The 23288-nt window shown below is 34.9% G+C and overlaps 2 protein-coding genes and 2 non-coding genes across 5 annotated transcripts; all 4 read left to right on the top strand.

Moving 5' to 3' along the window:
* The first annotated feature begins 346 nt into the window (after positions 1–346).
* Positions 347–15996, top strand: LOC135694195 (far upstream element-binding protein 3). Of its 2 annotated transcripts, none has more exons than XM_065212893.2 (21): positions 347–503; positions 4082–4112; positions 4495–4554; positions 4750–4797; positions 5111–5165; positions 5576–5637; positions 5753–5824; positions 6140–6212; positions 6622–6679; positions 7085–7160; positions 7324–7355; positions 8548–8646; positions 8778–8825; positions 9070–9147; positions 9883–9985; positions 10326–10420; positions 11126–11237; positions 11441–11542; positions 11652–12113; positions 12366–12515; positions 14182–15996. In XM_065212893.2, exons 1-20 carry the CDS (start codon positions 417–419, stop codon positions 12503–12505), a joined length of 1893 nt encoding a protein of 630 aa, XP_065068965.1. In that variant the 5' UTR covers positions 347–416; the 3' UTR covers positions 12506–12515; positions 14182–15996. The 2 variants fall into 2 exon arrangements, with proteins under 2 accessions (XP_065068965.1, XP_065068964.1); XM_065212892.2 differs by lacking the exon at positions 14182–15996 and adding an exon at positions 13001–13318.
* On the top strand, positions 10811–10880 carry LOC135694231 (small nucleolar RNA SNORD18). The gene has a single exon (XR_010517142.1). It is a non-coding gene; the product is annotated as a small nucleolar RNA SNORD18 (small nucleolar RNA).
* On the top strand, positions 12210–12279 carry LOC135694232 (small nucleolar RNA SNORD18). The gene has a single exon (XR_010517143.1). It is a non-coding gene; the product is annotated as a small nucleolar RNA SNORD18 (small nucleolar RNA).
* A 2445-nt stretch (positions 15997–18441) lies between the features above and the next one.
* LOC135694196 (peroxiredoxin-6) lies at positions 18442–22902 on the top strand. Its single transcript, XM_089111464.1, has 5 exons — positions 18442–18603; positions 21200–21494; positions 21608–21681; positions 22014–22086; positions 22653–22902. Exons 1-5 carry the CDS (start codon positions 18515–18517, stop codon positions 22776–22778), a joined length of 657 nt encoding a protein of 218 aa, XP_088967590.1. The 5' UTR covers positions 18442–18514; the 3' UTR covers positions 22779–22902.
* The last annotated feature ends 386 nt before the right edge of the window (positions 22903–23288 follow it).

Below are 23288 nucleotides of genomic sequence, written 5' to 3'. Positions count from 1 at the left end.
AACAGGAGAGTGCATGTTGTTAGACACCACAATTAACAGGAAATTTGAACTGCTTTCTTTTTCTGTGGTTTCACCTCTCCTTATGCAGCCTTATTCTTTTCTAATCATTCTTCGTCTTTACAATGCTCCCAACTTCCTAACCAAGTAGCATCTTAATCTTCTTTTGAAAAAGAATGAAAATACTCTTAAAAGAGAAGAATATACGGGTGAAAGCATGGAATCTTCGTGCAAAGCCAGTGTCTTTAATTTTTTGGGCCAGACGGTGTGAAGTATGGGAAAGGTCCTGAATACTTTTCTATGACGTCACAACGCTTGCTCCCAGAATGCACCTCGGCCTATTTGGTGAAACATGCGCTCGCTGTTCTTTCTTTTTACCGAAGGTTTTATCAGAAAGGAGAAGGTGAAGAGCGCTGAAAATGTCGGAATACAGTGAAGTTCCTCCCCCAGTCGCCAATGCTGAACAAGATGCAAAGTACCAAGACGCTTTAGCGCGTGCTAGACAGGTATAAATTTTCATTAAAATCTGATGATTTGGTCTGTCTTGAAATCTGGCGGGCATGTGTGGCCTACTTAGGCATTCGTGAGGAGAAAGGAGTCATTTTAATTTATTTGAATCGAGAACACTGTAGTGAGTCCATATTTGGTCAATATTTAACGAAGTTGAATTGCAGTTACAAGTCCAAATTTTCAAATCAATGCGAAATTGATATCTAGCAAACTTCTAGTTCCGTTTGAACCTTTATTTTCAGTAGGCAACTTGAATGTAACGACTGAAAAGAAGTCCTAGTAAGTAAGCTCTCCTTTGTGGGTTAGATTCATTTAGCGTAGCATCATCTCAAAATACAATAATGATACAATAAATAATCATCTCAGTCTTCTTTTTTCAGTATTTCAAATAACAGTAAATTTGTAAGCCAGAGTGAATGAGAGGGCCTAATTCAGGAAGGTTGTCAGCGCAGAATTTTGGCGCACATGTATGCTTCAGTGCTATTGCGTTATCTTGTTTAACTATGAAGTTTATTCATGTGAACTAGAGCCCTTGTTCACTAGAAACCTTTGGTGTATTATATATAGATCCAGAGCTGCAAAAATATTTTCCTTTCTGGGAACCTGAGAGACAGTACAGAAATTCCCCTGTAAGGTTAAAGTATTGTGTACTATAGCTCTTCCAATAATACACACAAATTTTTACGCAAGGTCCTTTAATTTATGTGGTATAGAGAAAATTCCCAATAAAATATTGTAATTTGATTGTTTATTGCATCTTTTTTGTCTTTGGCAAAGATTGAATATGCCAAAAAGGAAAAGTGATTTGTGATATGTTTTTTTGACTGGAAGAAAACTTCACAATAGTTGGTGCTTTTCATAATTACCTGGTGTTTGGGAAAGGTAATAGATGTTAGCTTTAGAGAAGATGAATCTGGTTACCTTTTTATACTTATCAGCTGGCTTTTTTGGCATTTCATTTTATGTGATGGGTGCATGTGTCAACATGATCTTTAACATTAATAAAAGGTGCTATCTTATGCTAAATACCAATCAACGACTTTGGCAAGTCAGTCTAGCCTCAACACTTTGCCAAGTCTATCTATATCTCCATCAAGATTCAAGTCAAGTACTGTATTGCTAGCTGGAAGAAAACTTGGGATGTAGTTATTTTCATAGCTCTTTCCCTTCAAAGGTCCAAAACATAGGCTCTTATCAGGCAGCTAAAATAGGACTTTTCAAAGCATGTGAATTGCCTACTTAGGTTCTGCAGCTTTATCTGTTAAAAAGCTCCTGGACAAGGAAACTGAAGATTGCTTTCAAGTTATACAATTTATTTTGTGATATTTGATAAATGAGTAATATTTTTTATAACAGTTTAACAAATGTGAAACTTCTTCATTTGATTAAATCTACAATCTGCAGACATTAAGCTCACATTTGTATAAACCTTTAATATATTGTGAAAATGTCAAGAATAACTTTTTGTCAACGCAAAAAACAGCTGTTTTTAACAAGTTTTGCTGAAAATCTTCTGCCAAGCCAAACAATTTTCTGGTAATCTGGTTCCCCAGTACTGGTAATTTTGGCAGCTCTGTTTAGAACATAAAGTGTATAACAGAAAAGGAAAAGCAAGGAAAAGTACAAATTTTTCAAAAGTCTTGATAAAGATTCAATAAGCTGTCTTAATCAGTAAGCTTTATCAATAACATTTCAACCACTTACTTAGTCCAACAAATTTATTTGGGATTTTTATATCTTCAACAACCATTGACCCAAGTCCTGCCCTGCAAAAAAGAAATAATACCTGTCAGATTCAACTGTATGGACAAGAGAAAATTTAACAGGATTATTTCAAAACCAAAAATATTTGGAAGAATTAAATTCTCTAGTGTGCACAGTTGAAAATGTTTGACCATCTGCTTGAAAATTTGACAAATTTTACCTATTATTTTGGCTAGACACCATTCTTATGGATACATTACTTGACCTTGTCAATATTGCAAGTACACTCTTTTTTATAAGAACCAATAAATTTGAGTTCAGGCTGATTGTTCTTAATTTTTTCGAAAATCTGAGTCTGAATTGTTCTTAATTTGTTCTTAAATTTATAGGGTATAAGCAGTGTGATTTCTAGCTTTTTGTTTTGATGAGGTGTTCAGGCCTCTTTTGCCAACAAAGTATGTGAGATAACCCTCACTCGCCGCCATAATGGAATATTCACCGAAAAAGCATCCACGTGTGGCTAAAAATCCTCCTTTTTGAGCTAAAACCTTGTTCAAAATTTCATTTTACAGTAGCTCAGCCTCAGCTTGTTCTTAATTTGTTCTTAACTTTTGACTAATTTTGAGGCTTGTGTTTTTATAAAATTGTTCTTATGAAAGAAGGGTGTATGCAATATTGAATCTTTCAAATGAAAAGATGCTAAAAATAATCCTCTACAGCCATAGATAGTTTTTGTTTGATTCAAATACAGAAATTTTTATGGTGATGCTAGAATGATTTATGGTTTAAGTTTATGGAAGCAGTTAACAGTTTTTACATCAAATGATAAACAATATCCAAGACTAAGCTCATGAAGAATCTTTATAAATGCAACACATCACTTTCAACAGCAACATTAAAGTTTCATGAAAATACAGCTTTGATGGCTGTTCATCCCATTCATAATCGCATTCTTTACTCCAAACAGAGTTGTCATATGTTGGAAATGGTTGGTGAACAAAGATTAAACAATTTCAAAATTCTCTGCCAAATTTGGCTAACAAAAGAAAATATACAAAATCAGCTAAATTCAGGCTAATTGTGTGGGATGTCAGTTTGTTAAAAATGGCTTTGCATATTGAATTAAAACATATATATATATATATATATATATTTTGTTGTTTGTTATCTTTCACTTTTTTAACGTTTTGTCATGGAAAATTTTTGGATTTTTTGACATAATGTTACACATTGTTTGTGAGAAAATAGCTTTTTCTTTTGAATTTTTGTGGTTTTTTCCCCTATGACCATAATATGGCCAAATTCTGTCCAGCCAAGTTAATTTTCAAGAAAGACCAGAATGGAGTCTTTAGACCAAATGGCATCCTTGCTTCTGCTGGAACTAGGCATAAAAAGTGAAGCGAATCTGTATGAGAAGCAACAAATCATTTGACACTGGTTTTCTGAAAGAAATGCATAAAAGTTGCCATTCTATTTTTTTAAACTCTCTTTTAGCAGCTTTATTAAAACCAGGTAGGCAAGAGTGTGAATTGCTTGCCTGAAATATTTTGTGTATGACAAAGACTGGTTCCATTATTTTCCCATGACTGCTGAGAGTAGAAACTCTAACAAGCAATCATCAGACATTATCAAAGCAAAGACTTATACAATGAACCTTCCTGCTAAGTAACCCAGTCAGACCAAATGCTTTGTCAAAAACTTTGTCTGTCTAGTACGAGATGGGTGTAACTTGAAATGGTTGTGCTACTTTTAAGACCTCAAAAAAAAGAGATATGACTCATAGACGCTGAGAACTGCATAGGCCACAAAACTGACTTTATAAAATAAACATTCTACTCTTGATTTTAACTGTTGACCTTTTTACTTTTAGATTGCTGCAAAGCTTCAAAACAGTGCACCAGGTAAAAACCATGATATCTTTGTTTGGTTAACCCAGAACTGGATAGTTGAGGCTGACTGTTGAATTTTGTTTGATTTCATACAGTATACAAAATTTTAAACATCACCGATCCCCCGATACTTTTGAAAGTTGTTTAACTGTCATGTAAGAATTTATTTCATAAGAGATTTGAAATTCCTGCACCATGCTTCAAGTCAGTTTGATTTAGTTGCATACTAATGTAAGGCTTGTGTTAAAATGAAAAGGAAATAAACAATAGTTTCAAAGAAACTGACAACTTCTGAACCTCCCAGTTTTCCTTTAGTTTTTTAAAGAGACATTTGTTACTTCTCTTGCACATGTGATATTTTTCTTGATTAATTGAATTTGTGGAATATCTTTAGGTGCAACCCCTATTACACCAGAACCACAAGAAACTAGAAAAAGAACAGTAGAAGAAGCAGGTATGCCTTAGAAAATTGCTTTGCTGTGTAGAATGGTCATTCTTTTGAATTTTTACTTAACAGTTGATTCTTGATACAATGTTTTTGTGACTTTATTCACAAATATGTTCTTGGTAAGATGGAAGGAGAGAGATGATGCGCAATTTTGTGTGTAACTTAAGCTTTACAGATTCATTCTTGTATTTGCTTTCTCAGGACTTGAAAATGGTGCCACTGCTGCAAAAAGGTCTCCCATACCACCAGGTAAGAATATGCCATTAGATTTAATACTATTCCCTTATTGTTATTCTATTTCCTAAAATGATAGTTTGAACATAGAAACTTCAAAATTTGCAGTAGATGCAAAGTTATCAATTTGGCTGCTTACTTATGTTGATTTGATTAAAGTTTTATGAAAGAGATAAATGCTACAAATGAATTTTACATTGCTTATTGGCTTTTTGACAAATTTCCTTTGCTCAAATTGTTGATATTAGAAGTATCCCTCAACATTTATCTTACATTGTGCTCTAACATTCATCAAGAATTTTGTAAAGAACATCAATCTATATCTTAGTTTCAGGGGATGCCAAGCAGGTTGCGATGCAGGTTGCTGCAAACATAACTCAAAGGTGAAGATTCAAGCATCTTATTTGTTATTTTGATGGCAACTCTATGTGTCTTAGTGAAACTTCTTTTCCCAATAGAGGTTTTTTGCAATGTAATGATATGTCTTAGTACACCACAGACTCATTTGAGATTGAAAACTATGCATCTCTCAAAGTTCAAAAGGATTTTATTCAAGAAAGGCAAACTCAATCATGTTTATTTCACTTCTTTCAAACAACAGTTGTTTTCTGTGAAATGCAATAAAGAGCTATAACTTCCTTTTTTCTTTTTATCTGTATATATTTTTAAGCATTTATACATTTGATTAAGAAAATTTAATTCTTTCAAAATAATTTTTTGGATTTGAAGTAATCTTGTTATTTTTTCTCATGTCCATACAGTTGAATCTGACAGGTTTTATTTCTATTTGCAGGGCAGGACTTGGGTCAATGGTTGTTGAAGATATAAAAATCCCAAATAAATTTGTTGGACTAAGTAAGTAGTTGAAAGTTTATTGATAAAGCTTACTGATTAAGACAGCCTATAGATTCTTTCACTTGTTCTGTCCATCCGTGGTAACTTTTTGATGTTCTTATTCTTCTTATTTAAGTTATTGGGCGTGGTGGAGAAATGATAAATAAGCTACAGTCTGAAACGAGTGCCCGAATTCAAGTTGCACCAGGTTAGAATTTATACAGTAATGCTTGAAAATTATTGCAATATGACAGATTTTGTTTGTTGTTTTCTGCAAAATTCATTGTTAAGATTTGTTTACTTACATTTGAATTGAGTCTCTTGATAACTGTTGATTATATTATGGTTTTCCTTTTTGAACCAATAAGTATTCCACCTCATCATTCAAAATAATGATCAGTAGTTTTCTTTGATTTATGAAATTCAGTTTTCATCATGTCATGTTTATATATATATATATATATATATATATATATATATATATATATATATATATATATATATATATTATTGATTTTTTTAGATCCAATACCTGGTCAAAGTGCTTCAGTACAGGATCGGAATATAACAATAACAGGGGCACCAGCTGCTGTAGAGTGAGTTGACAAATATTGTGATCAGAAAATTTATGTCTGATATTTGACATTTGTAGAATTTTCTATCTAGACTTTCCTCTCTAGAATAAATAGAACTGAGAAAAGAATATGTTAGAAATTAAGAATGACTTTGAACAGTTTTTCTACAAGATCATACCCCAGGACTTTCATTAATTGCAGCACTTGTTAGCACTTTATGTTAAGTTTGTCTCAACCCATCTAGAAATACTTACCCATTTATAAATGCCTATATATTGGCTGATGATTCCTTGTTGAAAGGATGAGACAGATTCCAGGAAATGATTAATTTTCAATTGTCATTGTCTATTTATAACTTCTTCATATAGCACTACTGCTTTTTGTGAAACAAAAATTTCACTATGTATAAACATATTTCCTTTACTTGAAGGACTGCTAAAAAACTTGTGAACAAAATCTGTGAAGAGGGAAAGGTTCCTGAGCATTTGGTAAGCCATAAAAATACCTTAGCTTTCAGAGTTTTGCTATTCTGCTGACAAGTAATTTACATATATAATTTTCAAACTATTTACATATATAATAATTATCAAGGTTTGCAGAAGGACATTTTCTGAAACTGCTCTGCCTAATTCTTGATAAAGCTCTTGATTAGAATCAAACTAAAGGTTGATCTGTGAAAAGCCAGCAATTTATAAGTTCAGTGGAGTGACCAAAGAGTTTAAGCTAATGGGGAGATTTCACCATAGCGAAGGCAGTTATATTTATTCTGTTTTTATTAATAAGCTTTTCTCTGAGCTTTTTAACCCTATAATCTTCAAGGTTGGCTGCATCGAAGTGTGAAGTCAATATTTATCTATCTTTGTATTTTAGCCTTCTTGCCTCTTCTCTTCTAGCTTGCAGTACCAAACCAGCCTGGTGAATTTGTTATTGAACACATGATACCGGCTAGCAAAGTGGGCTTGATAATTGGTGAGTTTCTGTTTTTCTGTAAGTTAATTATGCCTGAGAAAGCTGGTTATAGCATATTGTGGTCATTGAGATTTAATGAATTCCAAATTAGCTATTATTTTTATGGTCTTGTTGAAGCACTTTCTGTTTTTCATTAATATCCTATTTTGCCTGTTAATTTCAGGAAAAGGTGGGGAGACAATTCGCAACTTACAGGTAAATCTTGCCAATGCTTGTATAATAATGATAGCAGTACTACATTTGTATTAATTAGCTGAATATCTTAACCTGAAATTGAGCTATAGTGTTTAGTGTTTAGTGTTTGGATAAGTGTTTAGACAGGTTAGATAAATGGTTAATATAGTCAATACCCTAAATCCTTGAATTGCCCCCCCCCCCTAAAAAGCCCCCTCAAATAAGCCCCCACCCTAGAACTACAAATTGTCAATAGGCCCCCCACCCTCGAATAAGCCCCCACTGCTACCGTAAATTTTCGAACTGGATCCCTCCATATGATGATTTTTGCCATCTGAGGTTGCCTATGACATTTTATTTAATTACTACAACAAATTCATACTTTTGGTAGTAATTAATTAAATGCTCATAAAGAAACTCCTACTAGAATAAACATAGTCTTTTAATGATGTTTTCTTAATGTCTACAGTAATTTTATAAGCCCTCCTCGAATAAGCCCCCATCCAAAAATATTAAAAATAAATAAGCCCCCAGGATGCTAATTCGAGGATTTACGGTATATATATATATATATATACTGTTATTTTTTCCCAATTTGAGATTCAAATTGAAAAGTAGACAATTCTGATATAAATTTAATTTGTGCATCAGCTATCAGTTTTTTTGTTCTATAAGTACCGTAAATCCTCGAATAAGCCCCCAGGGGCCTATTCGAGGAGGAGGGGGGGGCTTATTTCAACGTTTACTATTTTCCTCAAAGGTTGGCATTAAAACAACATTACTTTTCTGACAAACAAACAAAGAACTAACAAATATTATAATTTTTTATCATCACAAAAGTTGCTTTTTTGTATTTTGGTCTCCTGTCAAAGGAAGTAATACTGTAAAGCTATTGTCCTTTGGGGGCTTTCTTGAAATAAGATATTATTCTGCAATCATGCTTACCTCTAATAAGCCCCCTATTGAAGGGCTTATTCGAGGATTTACTGTATTAAGATCCCTATTGAAAGCATCCTGTTAATTTGTCTCTACTCTTTTGATTTCATCAATTATTTATTGGAGCTAAAGTGTAAAAAAAATTGTGTAATTGCGTTATTGTGACTGAAAATTACTATTTTAGTCTAAGTGCTTTTCTTGAATTCTTATGTCTGTCAAGGTAAAGAATTAATTGGATTCATATTTGATTGCTAAACTTTTTATTGACTTTATACAGGAACGTGCTGGATGCCGCATGGTCATGATACAAGATGGGCCATTCCAAAATGCACCTGAAAAACCCTTACGAATTACTGGTGATCCACAGAAATGTCAGGTATATTTTCAACGGCTATATCATGGTTTATCAAGGCTATTCTATTATGATGTGTGATTTCTACATATGTCAATTTGACAATTTCATTTCGATTGCCTTTTTCGTGATGTGTCTCTTTATTCTAACTGTAGTATGGAAAGCAGATGGTGCTGGATTTGTTGACTGAAAAGGAACTTGAGGTAATTTATAATGTGTTAGATTCTTTGTAGTTTTGCTGTCAATGATGATTCAACGGTCCGTGTTACTGATTCAAAATGATAACACTATGTTGATTGGCTGAGACAGCCTAAACATTAATGCACAAATCGAAATAGAGCTTCTTTGTTATTACACTTTAAAAAAAGCGATTTTACATCATCATTACTTTTTGTCTTAAATTGAAAATCACAATTTGGAAAACACAGATTGATTTTGGTTTTATAGAGCAAACCAGGAATGGATTTCAAAGGAAGAGGGCCTAACCCTAACTTTGGTGATAGAAGAGGTGGCCCAAGCACAGAGGTATGTGTTTTTTGGGCTCAAACATGTTTCACCTTACCTCTATCAGTATCTCTGTTGTGTGTTTGTTTTTTCGTCCCCAAACAAGCAGGATAGCTTCCATCCTCTATCCAGTTTTAAATACCAATGTTAAAACTATTTTTGTACCTTTACATCATCAATACAATCTAATGTTCTGTTTGAATTATTTCAAAAGCTGTAGTAGCTTGTTTGTTTGTTTTTATGATTCATAGATATTTATAGATAGATTAATAGATGTTTATTAAATCATGGATTCTCTGTTGTTTTTCTGTCAATGATGATTCAACGGTCCGTGTTACTGATTCAAAATGATAACACTATGTTGATTGGCTGAGACAGTCTTAATGGTTTTTTTGTATTATTTGATATCCTTGATTACCAATGAACTTCTACTCAGATTTGTTTTGATGGTAATTGACATTCTTTGCCTCTCTTTTGTTGCTAACTGTTAGTATACAGATCACTTCATGTTCAGGCCTTGTGAGGAGCAAAAAGCAGGTGCTTGCCAAACTGAGCATATTCAACGCTCTAGGCACTCGATTGAGATCATTAGATATTGTCAATAGCACAATTTTTGCATTTAGTTTTTAGACAGCATAAACACGATCGTGCTTGAGCACCTCTCCTTGCAAGGCTTGATCATGTTGCTTTGCTGCTGATTTTGTTTTACAAATTTCAATTAAAGAAGCAATGATTTAATAATTGCCATATACTTAGGTGCCTGTGCCAAGAGATATTGTCGGCTTTGTTATTGGTAAAGGTGGAGAAACTATAAAGCGAATTCAAGCAGAAACTGGTTGTAAAGTACAGTTTTCAGTGCGTAAGTATACTTATGTTGTTTTATTCATAAGCCATATGTACTAATTACACATCTTTTACAAGACATTTTTATTAAATCTTGATCTGGGTAAGTGGTAATCAAACCGCTCTTCTTAAATTTGTGGCTAGCACTGTTAAATTTGGCAAGTTTTATTAGGGAAAATTTTTTACAACAGTCATTCAAAGTCCGGCCTTCCATCCCTTACTGTTTATCATCGTTGACGTTTTAAGGCTAGTCTTATTTTCCAATATAATAAATCTAGATCCAAGATATGAAATTTTTTCCATTTTTTCTTTTGATCTTGAAATATAAAGCTATGTTATTTTTTGTGTTGTTTTAGCTGATACCGGTGGCCAAGACCGCATGTGCTTGTTGCAAGGTGATCCACAGCAAATCAATGAAGCAACTCAAAAAATTAGGGAAATCATAGAAACTGTGAGTATATGTATATATATTTGATTTGAGCCAGAGTTGTGTCTGTTCTAAATAAGTATCCATTGTTTGCAAGTTGCAGGAAAACTTTTTTGACAAAATAATTTACTCCTTTGTTGGGAGGCATCTTTTCAAGAGGTATATTTTTGTTGATGAGACATATATGTTAATGGAGCGTTGGTTTTAGTTGGTGAGGTTATGAGATATATTCAGTTTATTCTCCCTGTAGTAAAAAGACAGAGGTTTAGAAAGAGTTTGTGTAATTTAGTGTTGTAATATGAAGATACTGCTTATTTAGTGTGGTAATAAGGAGATTATGGCTCTGCAACATCCAAGTATTTCAATCACCTTTTTACTGTAGTTTTTTATGCTGTCTGTTTGGTTTTACCCTGCTGCCAGTGATGATTTAACTTCGGTCCGTGTTTTTGATATTTTTATGATAGTATTTTGAAGTCCTGAGGCAGCAAATTGATAAGTTTTATAATGGGTTTTTATAATGGGTAAAAGTATGTATATATCTGTAGATGAATATGGGTAAATTTGTTGGATCAGATTCTAAATCATTGGATCGTAAATGATAAATTAATTACTCACTGGGTTCAAATTTGGTATTTTTTCATAATCATTCGATTTTTATTGATTCTTTGTCATATCCCATGTGATATTGTGGGTTTTCTTATATCCTGTTTATGATCTTGCTACTTTTAGTCAAGAAGCAGAGGACCACCAACAAATCGTGGGCCACCACCAAATGCTCCTGGTGTGAGAACGGTAGAGCAGCCAGTACCAGCCAATAAATGTGGAATTGTCATTGGCAAAGGTTCGTCCCATTGGTATCCCACCTTTTTGTGGAATGGTCCATTTTTGAGACAGAAATGTACCTAATTTTTACCTGCGACAATTCTAATGTATTTTGACAAGCTATGAAAGTTTGGGACAGTTAATTCTTAGAATCTAGACAGTTTCCATTTTGTGTGTACTGAGTTTAGAATTTTCACTAACTGAATGCCTTTATATAACCAGGTGGTGAAACAATACGACAGATCAACCAAATGAGTGGAGCTCATGTTGAAATAAACAAGGCAACAAGTAACAATACAGACTTCAAGAACTTTGTGATTCGAGGTGCGCATTTAATTGTTTTGATTTATCATGATTCATAAAGCTTGAAATATGTTGAGCAAAGACCTTTTTATTCTGTTGCATCATCATTTGTTGGTTTTACTTTGAGCAGGAAATGACGGCCAGATTCAGCATGCACAGCGAATGATTAGTGAAAAATGTGGTATAGATGTGACCCAGTTCTTGGGCCAGGTTGGCCAAAACCAGCCTGGAATGGGACAAGGGCAGCAACCTCCCCAGCAGGCCCAGCAGCAATGGGGTTATGGCGGCTATAATGCATATGGACAGCAACCACCACAGCAGCAGTATGGACAGCCACCACAGCAACCATACGGACAACCACAGCAGGGATGGCCTCAATATCATCAGCAGTATCCACAGGCTCCTCAACAACAAGCTACACCACAAGCAGCTCCGGGCCAGCCACAACAAGATTACAGTGCAGCATGGGCTGCTTATTATCAACAGTATTACAATCATTATGGTGGTGCTGCCAGTACAGCTCCAGCTGCAGGGACACCTGCTGCACCGGTCGCCACACAACAGACTGCTGTACCTGCTGTTTCCAGTGCAGGTATGACTTTTCATATCCCACTTTACATGGCATAGTATTTGATTAAGTTACTTTCTCCTTCCTCGATTCTATAGTTTTTCTAACTTTCACGGTTGCTGTCCATGATGATTCAACTTCGGTCCGTGTTTTTGAAATTTCCATGATAGTAGTTTGAAGTGCTGAGAACAGTGACCTCTTTTTGCCACAGTTTTTGTTTGGCTGTACCTGCCTTTTCCGCTAGTTAATAGCAATTTTGTGATTATTCTACTGTAGGTCAACAAGCAGCTACTGGCCAGGCTGCCCAACCGGATTACACAGCAGCATGGGCAGCTTATTACCAACAGATGTACCCAGGATACCAAGGTGGTGCACAACAGCAACCTGCCCAACAGCAAGGGCAATCGCAGCAGTAAAACATAGTGGGTAAGTTACCTACAATGTATTACCCCTGCAAATATACTTGCTTGCAGTTTAATTCGGTATCTTTCACTATGTCATGTAGAGATTACTGACTGCAATAGCAGCCAATGTGTTAAGGGAATAAAGTTGCGAGCTTGTACACTTGTGGCTCCTATCACGTTCTACCTACTGCATAAGCTTGTTTATCTCCATTGGTCAACCAGTTGGTCATCTTATAAGTGCCATATGGTATTCGAAAAGGAGCTTGGAGATGAGCTTTGGCTATCAGTGCTTTTAATTGCAGTGGAATCTTATCACAAAGTTCACAGTGAACCACTTTGGTAAGGCTAAACCATTGTCGTCCCTTCATCACAGCTGAAGGGATGACACAGGTATCCCAGACGACACATGTTTTCTTAAGGACACATGTCGCAGGTGTCCTAAACGACAAAGGTAAGTTGCAGGATTTTTGATGATGATACAAAATCCGTTTCTATTGTCTCTTGCAGGAAATGGTTGTATATATCATTTATGATGTCATTTATGATGCCGTTTACGATGCCTACCTTTATCGATGCCTTGATCAGTTGATTGTCATGCTAAGCATGTTGCATTGCCTCAGTGAATTGCCTCGATGAATGTCTTAACTGTCAACTTGATTTTATTTTTACACTGAAACGTGACGATGGTGAAGGAATATGTCTTCCGCGGCCGCTTCTTTTTTCTATTACTTGCAGTTTATTTAGATTTTTATGTCATTTTCATTGTATTATATAATCGGTAGATATGTCTCACAGGTTAGTGGAGATAAAGGTATTCGTCTATTATTACTTGTATATCTCTTCTGTTCTCTTTTGCATTTTCTTCACACCAAGTGATTTCGAGCATTGAATTTATCATCAAGTTTCTGACTCGAAACATCTAAAGGATTCCGCATATTTTGTTAAAGCTGCATTTACTTGTGCAAACATATAATTGATTTGCTGTTTAACATAAGATGTTTTTGAAGTGAATTTTTTTCATCATTGATGCTGCTGCTGACCAGTTAACAAAATATTACTTCCGTGTTTAAGATAATTTTTTGTCTAAATAACAGCTTGAAATTTATTTTAACCAAGACTTGACAATATTTTACTACTGCTTACAATTGTTTTCAATGGATGTCATTTCTTGTAATTGATCATTCTAAATGATTTCTTATGATGCCTCTTCACATTTGTTAATATTTGCTTGACTGTTGCAAAAATGCGATTTTGTGCGAACAATTGCTGTTACGTTTTCCGCAGATATTTGAGGCTCTTGAAGAAAGCCTTATTAAAGAATTATTCTTACGTGAATAAACTTTCAGTCACCTTGCAGTCCTGAAATAATTTTATGGAAAACCTGTGCAGCTAATCTTCATGTTATTTGCAAAAAATTAATATACCTGATAGAGGTTTTAATTTTTACGTAAGTGTATAATCAACTAAATGGCTGCTTTTCCTGCTGTTTCTTGACATTGAATTGGGGATATCAGCACTTGGAATGTAAAACTTTGAATCGTTGGTTAGATATAAGCCATTATTTTTCTGTCTTATTCAAACATGCTATATGATCGGTACACAACTCTACGTAAAATGGTTGGCAATTGCCTGAAGTTTCATGAATGCCCTTATTTACCTATTAATGCGTAATTGCATTTTCGCTTCAGAGATAAACATCGAAGCTTGTGCTTCCCGTGGCTATGTTTCGCCCTGGCTGCCTGCTTGCCTGCCCTCTCGGTGCACTACGCGAGTTTTGTAAGTTATCCGCTCTTCTAAAAATTTCGCGAGTTTGCCCATTTTCTGTCTGGGCATTGATCTCTGTAAAACTGAATTTGAAAATTTTCAGCATATTGAACTGAGGTTTTCTTTTATTGTGATATAATCTCTGTTTTTTCATGATCTCGATGCTGTTACATCTGGCACGTGATATTAAGAAATTGTTAATTAAGCTATCATGACTCTGACTCAGTATAATTCTGGATCGATCAAATTGATATGATTTTGTCGAACTTCGAGTGTGTTTTATTTTCATTAATGGCGGTCATTGTCTTTCAAAATGTCTAGAGCTTACTTGGCAATATGTACCATTTTTGCTGTGCCTATCTATTTATCTCTATCAAATTCATTTCAAGTATGGCAAAGCATCTTTATTTGATTGTATACTTCAGTTAAAAGTTTTATGCTTTTTTGTGCCTTCATGAAATTATTTGATATGCCATTGTGATCTGTTCTGGATTTGCCTTGGATATGCCTTATGAGCTATTCTGAATACTTTTCACAACATTTTCTTTCTGCTTGAAATGAATAAATTCATCATTTTTCAAAAATGCTGCCGATAATTTTGATGAATAATTTTCTTCTCTTCACTGTACATTTTGATGCCTTGCAACATGAGTTATTAAACCTTGAACTATCCACATTTCATTGAGATTTCATTTATTATCTTATATTTGGGTTGATGTGTAAAGTACTGAAATGATTTCAGAAACAACGGATGAATTTTAAGCTAAGGTGACAAGACTCAATAGGATAAAATACTGAAAGGAAACTTTCATGCAAATACCGTTTGAAACTATAATACAATTTTAAATCTCGTCCTTTTCTTTTAGAGGGTAACATTCGTTCTTTTTTCTATATGCATCTGTCATTTGTTCATTTTCTGAAATTCTGAATGCATTTTTTGTTGAACAATGTACCTTTCATTGTATTACAACTTTGATTCGTTGGATTTATTAAAAATACTTTTTCGCTAATGATAAACAAAGAGGCTAATGCTCCTCGGCTATTAGGCAAGCGATCTCAGGTCACATCAAATAGATCGACATTATTGTTCGGCTCATCAAATCAGGTATTTTAGCATCTTTGTCCTTTTCTATTGTTATTACTTGCATTTTCCTCTCACGGCCCCTACTATATACAGTGTTATTTTTCATGCATGTATAATGTTGAATCTCCTTGAATGCTTTTATGACGACTCAAATTGTGGATAATAATTTTTGTCCTTCAACCCCATTACAAATTTCCCAAGCTGCTCTTGAAAAGAATTCATTTTTGCTTTTGGACATCAGATTTCTCAGTGAAAATATCGTGATTGATTTTATGCTCGTTTCGCCATCTTGTTATCATTTGTGGAATGCAAATAGTCCTATTTTCGCAGTGATGCTGTTTTTCCCAAATATATCAGCAATTACTCTGTCAGAATCCTAAGCGAGAGAGGGATTACACTGCAGATGTGTGGTGAAGGACTAAGCGTCAAGCCTTGGTCATTTCCTTGTCAATGAACATATTTAAGGGCGTTTTCTGGAGCGTTCTTTTAGTTCATACCATGAAGACCATATGTAAACTGTGTTACTTTTCGGTTTCATACTGCTTTGTAGTTAATTCTTGTCCTTCCAAGAGTTTGTTTCTATATTTCAAAGTTTATTCTAGTTTTTATATTTAGCAAGAATTAAAAAGATATTTCAATCGACAGGTTTACGAAATTTGCTCTTTTTCTTGTAAATCTTCCTATTTAGATACGGTAGTAGTGGTCCACCGAACCGGATAGCGGTCTTCGGAGCAGGAAAAGCTACTGAAATAAATCGTTGCGTACTGGAAATCGTAGTTTTCTAAATACTGCTACGTAGCTACGTCTACAAATAAATTTTGTTGATGGTTTGCAAGTTTAACAAATATGAACTCTAACATTTTTAATTAAATTGAGACGAGCAATCGCGTTTTTCGTCTTTCAAAACTGACGTAGAAAGTACTCGTCCAATTTTTGCTATCGATAATCGATTCTACACAAACAGTCAATTTTCCAATGCGTTCTAAGAATTTAGCACTGAATTCTGCATCTGAAACAATGCGAAATGATTTGAATGTCTCATTCTGATTAAAATCGTTTTCATTATTTTGTTTAACGTTGCCCCTGCCAGGAGAAAGTTGCTTACGAGCACTGTCTTGGTCTCTTTGAATCTTTGAAAATACAGGAGTGCAACCACTCTCGAGCTTAGTTTCATCGGTATTTCGGGGATGATGATGTTCATTAAGCCCAGTGAGTGCAAAATACTTTCTTGAGACTCTGATCTTCCTCTCCTAAAAGAGATCAGTGCTTTTCTTATTTTGGGCGATATAACAGTAAAAGCACAATTATCTTTTAATAGGGGAAAAGGGAGGAGATGGCAGAATAGTGTATTTCTCCCTATTTTCACAAATTGTGTTTCTAGCCATGATAAGACTGAAACAAATTTACCTTTTTTCTCAAAGATTTCCAGTCTGCGCTTCGTAGAAATATGTATATATCGGGGGTTTAACAGACATGAAGTAGGATGACAGTGGACCAAGAAGTAGCGTGTGAAATAAACAGTTTTTCTACACAAATGTGTGTTCTTTGGTATGTAATCCTCTGGAATTGGGAAATATTACATAAACATAGATTTTTAAGGTAAAGCTCACTCACACTATGGTGCTTGTCTTTGGTTTTTTCTTTTATTCTGTGATAGGGAATCCACAGCTCTTGCGGCCTATTTCCGACATCATATTTTGTATAAACTTGTAACGTTTCGAACTGTTTCACAATGTTTTGACGCAAGAGACTTTGCAAGCTGTAAAGAAGCCTGTTCAGCAAAGTACCTTTGCCAACCCGGACAGTTGTCTTCCATTGGGTAGAGTCTAAGATCGACCATAAACCGTTTTCACATGTAGAAAGCGCTTGTAGAGACCCTGTTATTGTATCATAAAATATCTCTGAATCGTTCACTGTCGATCGCGTTAAGTACACCGGCAGCGATTTTAGTTTATCATCTTTTCCTCTTGCATCAACAAATCGAATTTGTTTCGCTTCTTTTCGCCAAGTATGAATTTCCTCATTGTCATGTGAAGCACGATACCCTTGAAAAAGAGCCATTAGACCCAATCTCTGTAATATAAACTGATTCCAAAAAATATACAAAGGTACTAGCGAAATTTGTATCTATCTATTAACTATTCATTAGAGCTTGCTTATTATCTGACGTAAGATTGCTCGCAGGACTCTCATAAGGTTTATTTTGAAGACCATTCAGTCTAGTTAGACAGCTTGTCGAGAGTCTACATTTTAAAAGATGATGAGTATGATGAATGACTGACTGTATAGAACTCGTTACATGGGTATCATATGCACGATTTATTAGTCGTTAGTTAGGCGTTATTTATACAGTGCGCGCGCAAATTTTTTTATATTTCCAACCCCCAGCCCCCTTGTATGCAAAGATACGATTTGTGCCTAACCCCTAATTTTCCTGCTCTGTCAACGTACCATGCGAATGGCCCCCTGCTATAACGATTTATCAATCGAAATGTAACTTGATTAATTAGTGGGGTGGGAGAGAACTCTTAATGAATTGAAGTATCATGGAGAGTATAGGCGGTGCACAGAGAATTACTATTGGAAAGCCCGCGCTGGTTTTTTAGGGCAAACCCATTGTCACCAAGCCAAAAATTATTTCCCTAGTTATTTCTGTTTATTTATTTCATTTTCTCTAATGAAACTTTAAACCCTTCATAAACAAATATAGATAACATTATTTTTTTAATTACATTGATGTTATCTGCGATACGAAAAGCCTTTTATTAGGATCAGTGTCTTAGTGTACATACACACGTTTCGAACATTTAAATAGAAGGGCTTGTTACTGAAAACAAAGTACTGAAATTATCAAACAAGCTCTGGAAGGTTGCAAGTTCTGGAACTGCCCTCAATGATTGGAAATAAGAGATTGGATTTCGAACTCCTGACCTGATATTCACCAGAATGCGTTCTTTTTATAAAAAAATCTGATTATTTGAGCCCTGTATAGTGGACTAATTTGCACGTTGCAGAACAGGAAATGACGTATTGCCCAGGTCTCTGGAATATATTAGAAATTGCATAAATTATGGTTCGCATAGATAATGATACCAATGCACAGTCGAATGTCTCTTTCACGTCCAAAACAAATACAGAGAGGTGGGAGTTGTCATTTCAGTCTTTGAAGCAAAATGCCATTAAATCTCGGAGATGAAATGCCCAATTTTGAGGCTGATACCACCATCGGCAAAATAAAATTTCACGACTGGCTTGGAGACTCGTAAGTTCTATCAAGTTATCTTGTATACATTTTCCCGTTATCTATGCCCGCTTGCTTTTTGAGCCACGTGGGTCTCTAGTGTTAAAAACTTTGCAATTTAAGTGAAACTATGGTTTGGAGGTTACTATGAACAAGACAGCTAGCAAGAGAATGTTTCATTATGTAACTAATCAGCGGTGTACCCGAAAACCTAAAGTCTAAAAGTGTTGTTTGTGTTCGATTAAAGATTGATTGGACTGATTAATTATCTATTTAGCTTGCATATTTAGCCGCTGAAGTTAAGGTTTAGTGTTCTCAAAGCGGTAGGATTGCTTTTTCACTCACTGGACAGAATAAGCTGAAGCCAAGTAGAGAGCTGGAAAGGACGTGCACAGAGCAAACATGTGTAATTTGATAGGTGCATTTTTGAGGGAAAGGTCTCGGAGAAAGAACGGTAATTGTCCATGTCAGTATAAATTGTTGATGAAAATGACTGGGAGACAGTAATCATTGACTGGAAATGCTGGAAAGATCTCAAGTTTTAGTGTTTACGGCAGATAGTTGTGTTGAGTAATTATTTAGAATTCGTACCTGCCTGCAAAACCAGGCTTTGGCTCAAGTTACAGCTGAATAAAATGTTTTCCCTATCCTGTGTCAAAGTCATCCTTATTTGCAGAAAAGTTGCTTTCGCGCATAGATATTGGAATTTTTATATTTCTCTCTATGCTTTCAAATGCGTACCTGCTGTGCTACGATTCTAAAGCCTTTTCTTCTTCTTGAATTCAAAAATTCTATCCCTTGTTGCTGCTAACCATGGCTTTTTGTGGAATCAATAGCACCACTAATGCTTTTTCAATATCTGTTATTTGAACCGTGCATCGTTGAATTATTCTCCTAGTTGGGTTGGGTTCACGTAGCTTGCGTTTGTCGCTACTTGGAATCTCCCCTTATTGTAAAGTCTATATAGGGCTGGGCCCCAGGGTGGTCACAACCCCCATTTTTTGCAAAACAAAGAGCTTTCTTGCCAATCTTTGAAAAGTTTTTACTACAAAGATAGAATAACCTCAACAATATGTATACCTGAAAGCTCTTGTATCAAGTTTATGTTCCCAAATCAGCGAGATCTGTTGTTCCACCTACTTAGCTCTACTGCTGGGTTGACTAAAATTATTTTGCCCTACCTTATTGTTTCGTTTGTTCCTGTTATCCTTTCTATTGCCCTTTTACCTTCATTTGCCGGAGACTCCACCCTCTGCACAAGTGCTTGGCATAGATACCAAGGCTCATACATCTATTGTAACAATGATAATTTCAAGATTTCCTTACTGTTCCAAGTTCAGTTCAGTTTTTCAATTTCACTACATTTAATTTTTTTTGATAATTAAACAAACAAAATAACTAAACCACAGGAAAAAAAGAAAATGTTGTATAAAAAGTATTCATGAGTAAGTGAAATTATTACAATATTCATTCAAGGAACAAAGAAACAAGATGAATTGTATGGAGGGAAGTTCTTAAGGAGGAGCTCTCTTGGTAGTCAAACTAATCAAGGAGAGAGCACCCCCTATTTTGACAGTATTTCATGTAAATTCGATTACTTTTTTGAGATTATGACAAGAGTAGATGGTGACCTTTTGGTGTCAATTATTTTTAAGATCAATTTTCTCCATTCCTTTCAAAGAGGAAAAGTTTGAGTTTACAAAGAAATTTGTCTACTCTTTCTGCCTGTTTCATTCCATTTAAATCTTCCTGAAATTAGAAGTTGTGCTAGTGCCTAGAGGAATTCCATTGATTACCTTTTGTCTGATTACTTTTGGCACCAAAAGAGTTTTATTGTCCTGCATAAATGTGATCCTTCACAGTATTTATGTAGGTTTCAAGTGCATCGCTGGATTTCAGTATTAAAAACCCTTCAGGATAGTTTTCAGTTTGACTGAAAGAACCTCAAAACCCCCTTCCTACTGTCAGTTCTCTTAAGGTCTACTAAGCACAGGAAAATGAAGGATGATACATACTCAATAGATAGGAATTAGGTCATATTGGTGACAATTTTGGTTACACACAAAGTGCACACTCTGGAGTAAGCACACACCCTTGAACCTAGTTTTTAATAGAGTACACAGTTGGCTTTTTGAGAAAATACAGTTGGCATTTCTTTTACAAAGGATTTTTGTTGTTGAATATATTTTATGAAATGTATATAAAATTATAAAAAACCATGTTGATTACAGCAACAGAATAGAGAAAAGGTAGAAGGGCAACTCTCTTAACACCTCTATGAAAACAATTGTTGTTTGGTTAAACTTGTTATAGTGGATAAGTGACACACCATTTCAATCAATGTGATTGGTCCTTCCCAAAGTTTTGCAGGGCAAACAGCAATTGGTTTGCTGCAATCTGTGAGTAAAGGCATTTTTGGTCATTTTCGTTATAAATTTGCCTTGAGCAAGCACTCTCGTTGATGACATATTCGTTAGCCTCAAATACATTCACACATGTGCTTGCAAAATACATTTGAATTCTTATGAAAGGAGTTTCCCTTCTGCACCTTTCTTACTCCATGCTACAGCCCACAGACTGTCCTTTTGCAATTTCAAGTGCATCTTTTACTTTGTAGTTGGGGAGTGCTCTTCTCTCATCCAGCTGACTATACACCTGTATGTACAACTGAGCTTGGAAGAGTGGAACAGTTATCATCTGAGTTTGCCAAGCGTGGCATGAAGCTAATTGCACTGTCATGTGACAGTGTTGAAGACCACAAGGGTTGGATTGAAGACATTAAAGCATACAATGGCCTCCAGACTTTTTCTTATCCAATTATTGCAGATCCAAATCGTGATCTTGCCATGAAGCTTGGGATGATGGATGCGGATGAGAAAGACAAAAAGGGACTCCCATTAACATGCAGAGCTGTAAGTTGAGAAAAACAATTGTTGTAACTAAATTTGCCAATCAATTTTTTATGGTATGATGATTGAAACTGACTTCAATTCATTTTTTCAATTGCTTGTGTTATTCATTGTAGGTATTCATTGTTGGTCCTGATAAGAAAGTGAAACTTTCAATTTTGTATCCAGCAACGACAGGAAGAAACTTTTCGTGAGTCAATAGAAACTTATTTTCATCTATACATTGCAGAACAGGCCTTGTGATAAACAATTCAGCAGGTGCTTGACAAATCAAGTACCTTTAGCTCTTTAGCAGTACTCAGTTGCTACTTTAGCAGTACTAGAAAATATGTATGGCTCAATGCAATAAGATATAGTTGAATTAGTAGTCAAAAAAAGTTGGAAAATGCAGGTTGTTCAAAGTGTAGCAAGCTACTTCTGATCAGGCATTTGAAATTCTGTGATTTTTATCATGATTATATTACCCAAGATTATCTATTAAAAAATCCCATCATTTAATCTTAATTTCTTTACATTTTTCAGTGAGGTTTTGCGAGTTATTGATTCCCTTCATTTGACTGCTCAAAAGAAAGTTGCTACCCCAGTTGATTGGCAGGTAACAACTTCTATTTATTTTATGTTTGTTTTCTAAAAAATACTGGTTTGTTTGTCTTCTTGCTATTTTTCTTGTTGGTTATGTTAGAAAGAGGTTATGTTGGTAATTTTTCTTGTTAAATTTAACTAAGCCCAAACAAGGGAAAGGAGGGAGATTTTCACAAGAGAGGGTTTTACTTTGTTGTTATCATTTTTGAAAGAAGACAGGTTATAAGAGTCTGGGAAGCAAGAAGAGGTTAAAGCATTCCAAAGCTTTGGCAAGGAATGAGCTGCGAGACAGAGTTTATGAAAGGGTTAAAAAGGGTGAGCACTGAAAGAGTTTCTGGTGTTTCAGATATGTCTCAGGGGATCAGTGATAATACCTCCATCTCTTAAAATAAATGTCAAAGGAATTTCTGTAAATTATGTATAGGTCAGCAACACAATACCAATAAGAAAGATCTACACTATTGAGAAGTCAGATCCTCACCAAGCCTTGTTTTGTTTTAAAGGGTTAACTTCTCAATAAAATGTCTTACTTTTTTATGTTTTTATTAACCAATTGACAAATAAGGGTTTGCTTTTCAGAATGGAGGAAGCTGTATGGTTGTTCCTTCAATCTCAAAGGATGATGCAGCTAAGCTCTTTCCAAAACATGAAGTGAAATCTGTCCCATCTGGAAAGGAGTACATCCGTGTTACCCCACAGCCTTGAAAGACTAAGAAGGACTTGCATGAACAAACTTTCCTGATTATTTGTAGCTGATTATTTGTTCCTTAACTGAAGACCACATTTGTAGTTGCTAAATTTTATTATGAACACTGTTCTTCATGATTAACAGAGACACTTTCTTTGTAACCTTGCTTTTATGGTAGGTAAGCTGATACCTTTATTCTATTTGAATTTGAGTTTATCAGTAAGTGACAAAACTGTGCTGTTTTTTAGTCAAAATGTTGACTTTTTGTAATACCTCCGGTATCAATGTAAAAAGAAACATATTGAATTGACATTCAGTCTAGCAAGCTCCAGCATCTGTTTACTTCCTGAATTTTACAAAAAAATGATAATATTTTGCTTGTTTGAGGAAAGCAAACAAGACAACCTAACCAGGTACCACAAAAAAGATAACATGAACTTTCTTGGATCAATTTTAGATATGTAAGTTCAGTTTTACAGCAGTCCTCCCTTTGCTTGTGGGATTTTGATAACGATTTATGTAATAAC

Source organism: Rhopilema esculentum, chromosome 11 (genome assembly GCF_057945365.1).
Source record: "Rhopilema esculentum isolate cy_ngs chromosome 11, ASM5794536v1, whole genome shotgun sequence".
In the NCBI taxonomy this organism is placed as follows: Eukaryota; Metazoa; Cnidaria; class Scyphozoa; order Rhizostomeae; family Rhizostomatidae; genus Rhopilema; species Rhopilema esculentum.
Note: the sequence above shows the minus strand (reverse complement) of the source record. Positions and strands in the feature narration are given on the sequence as shown.

Coding starts and splice junctions, on each gene's coding strand:
- LOC135694196 (XM_089111464.1), top strand. CDS start 18,515: ATGCCATTAAATCTCGGAGATGAAATGCCCAATTTTGAGGCTGATACC. Junction 21,682..22,013: donor ACGACAGGAAGAAACTTTTC/GTGAGTCAATAG, acceptor TACATTTTTCAG/TGAGGTTTTGCGAGTTATTG. Junction 22,087..22,652: donor CTACCCCAGTTGATTGGCAG/GTAACAACTTCT, acceptor TTTGCTTTTCAG/AATGGAGGAAGCTGTATGGT.
- LOC135694195 (XM_065212893.2), top strand. CDS start 417: ATGTCGGAATACAGTGAAGTTCCTCCCCCAGTCGCCAATGCTGAACAA. Junction 4,113..4,494: donor GCTTCAAAACAGTGCACCAG/GTAAAAACCATG, acceptor GAATATCTTTAG/GTGCAACCCCTATTACACCA. Junction 4,798..5,110: donor AAGGTCTCCCATACCACCAG/GTAAGAATATGC, acceptor TCTATATCTTAG/TTTCAGGGGATGCCAAGCAG.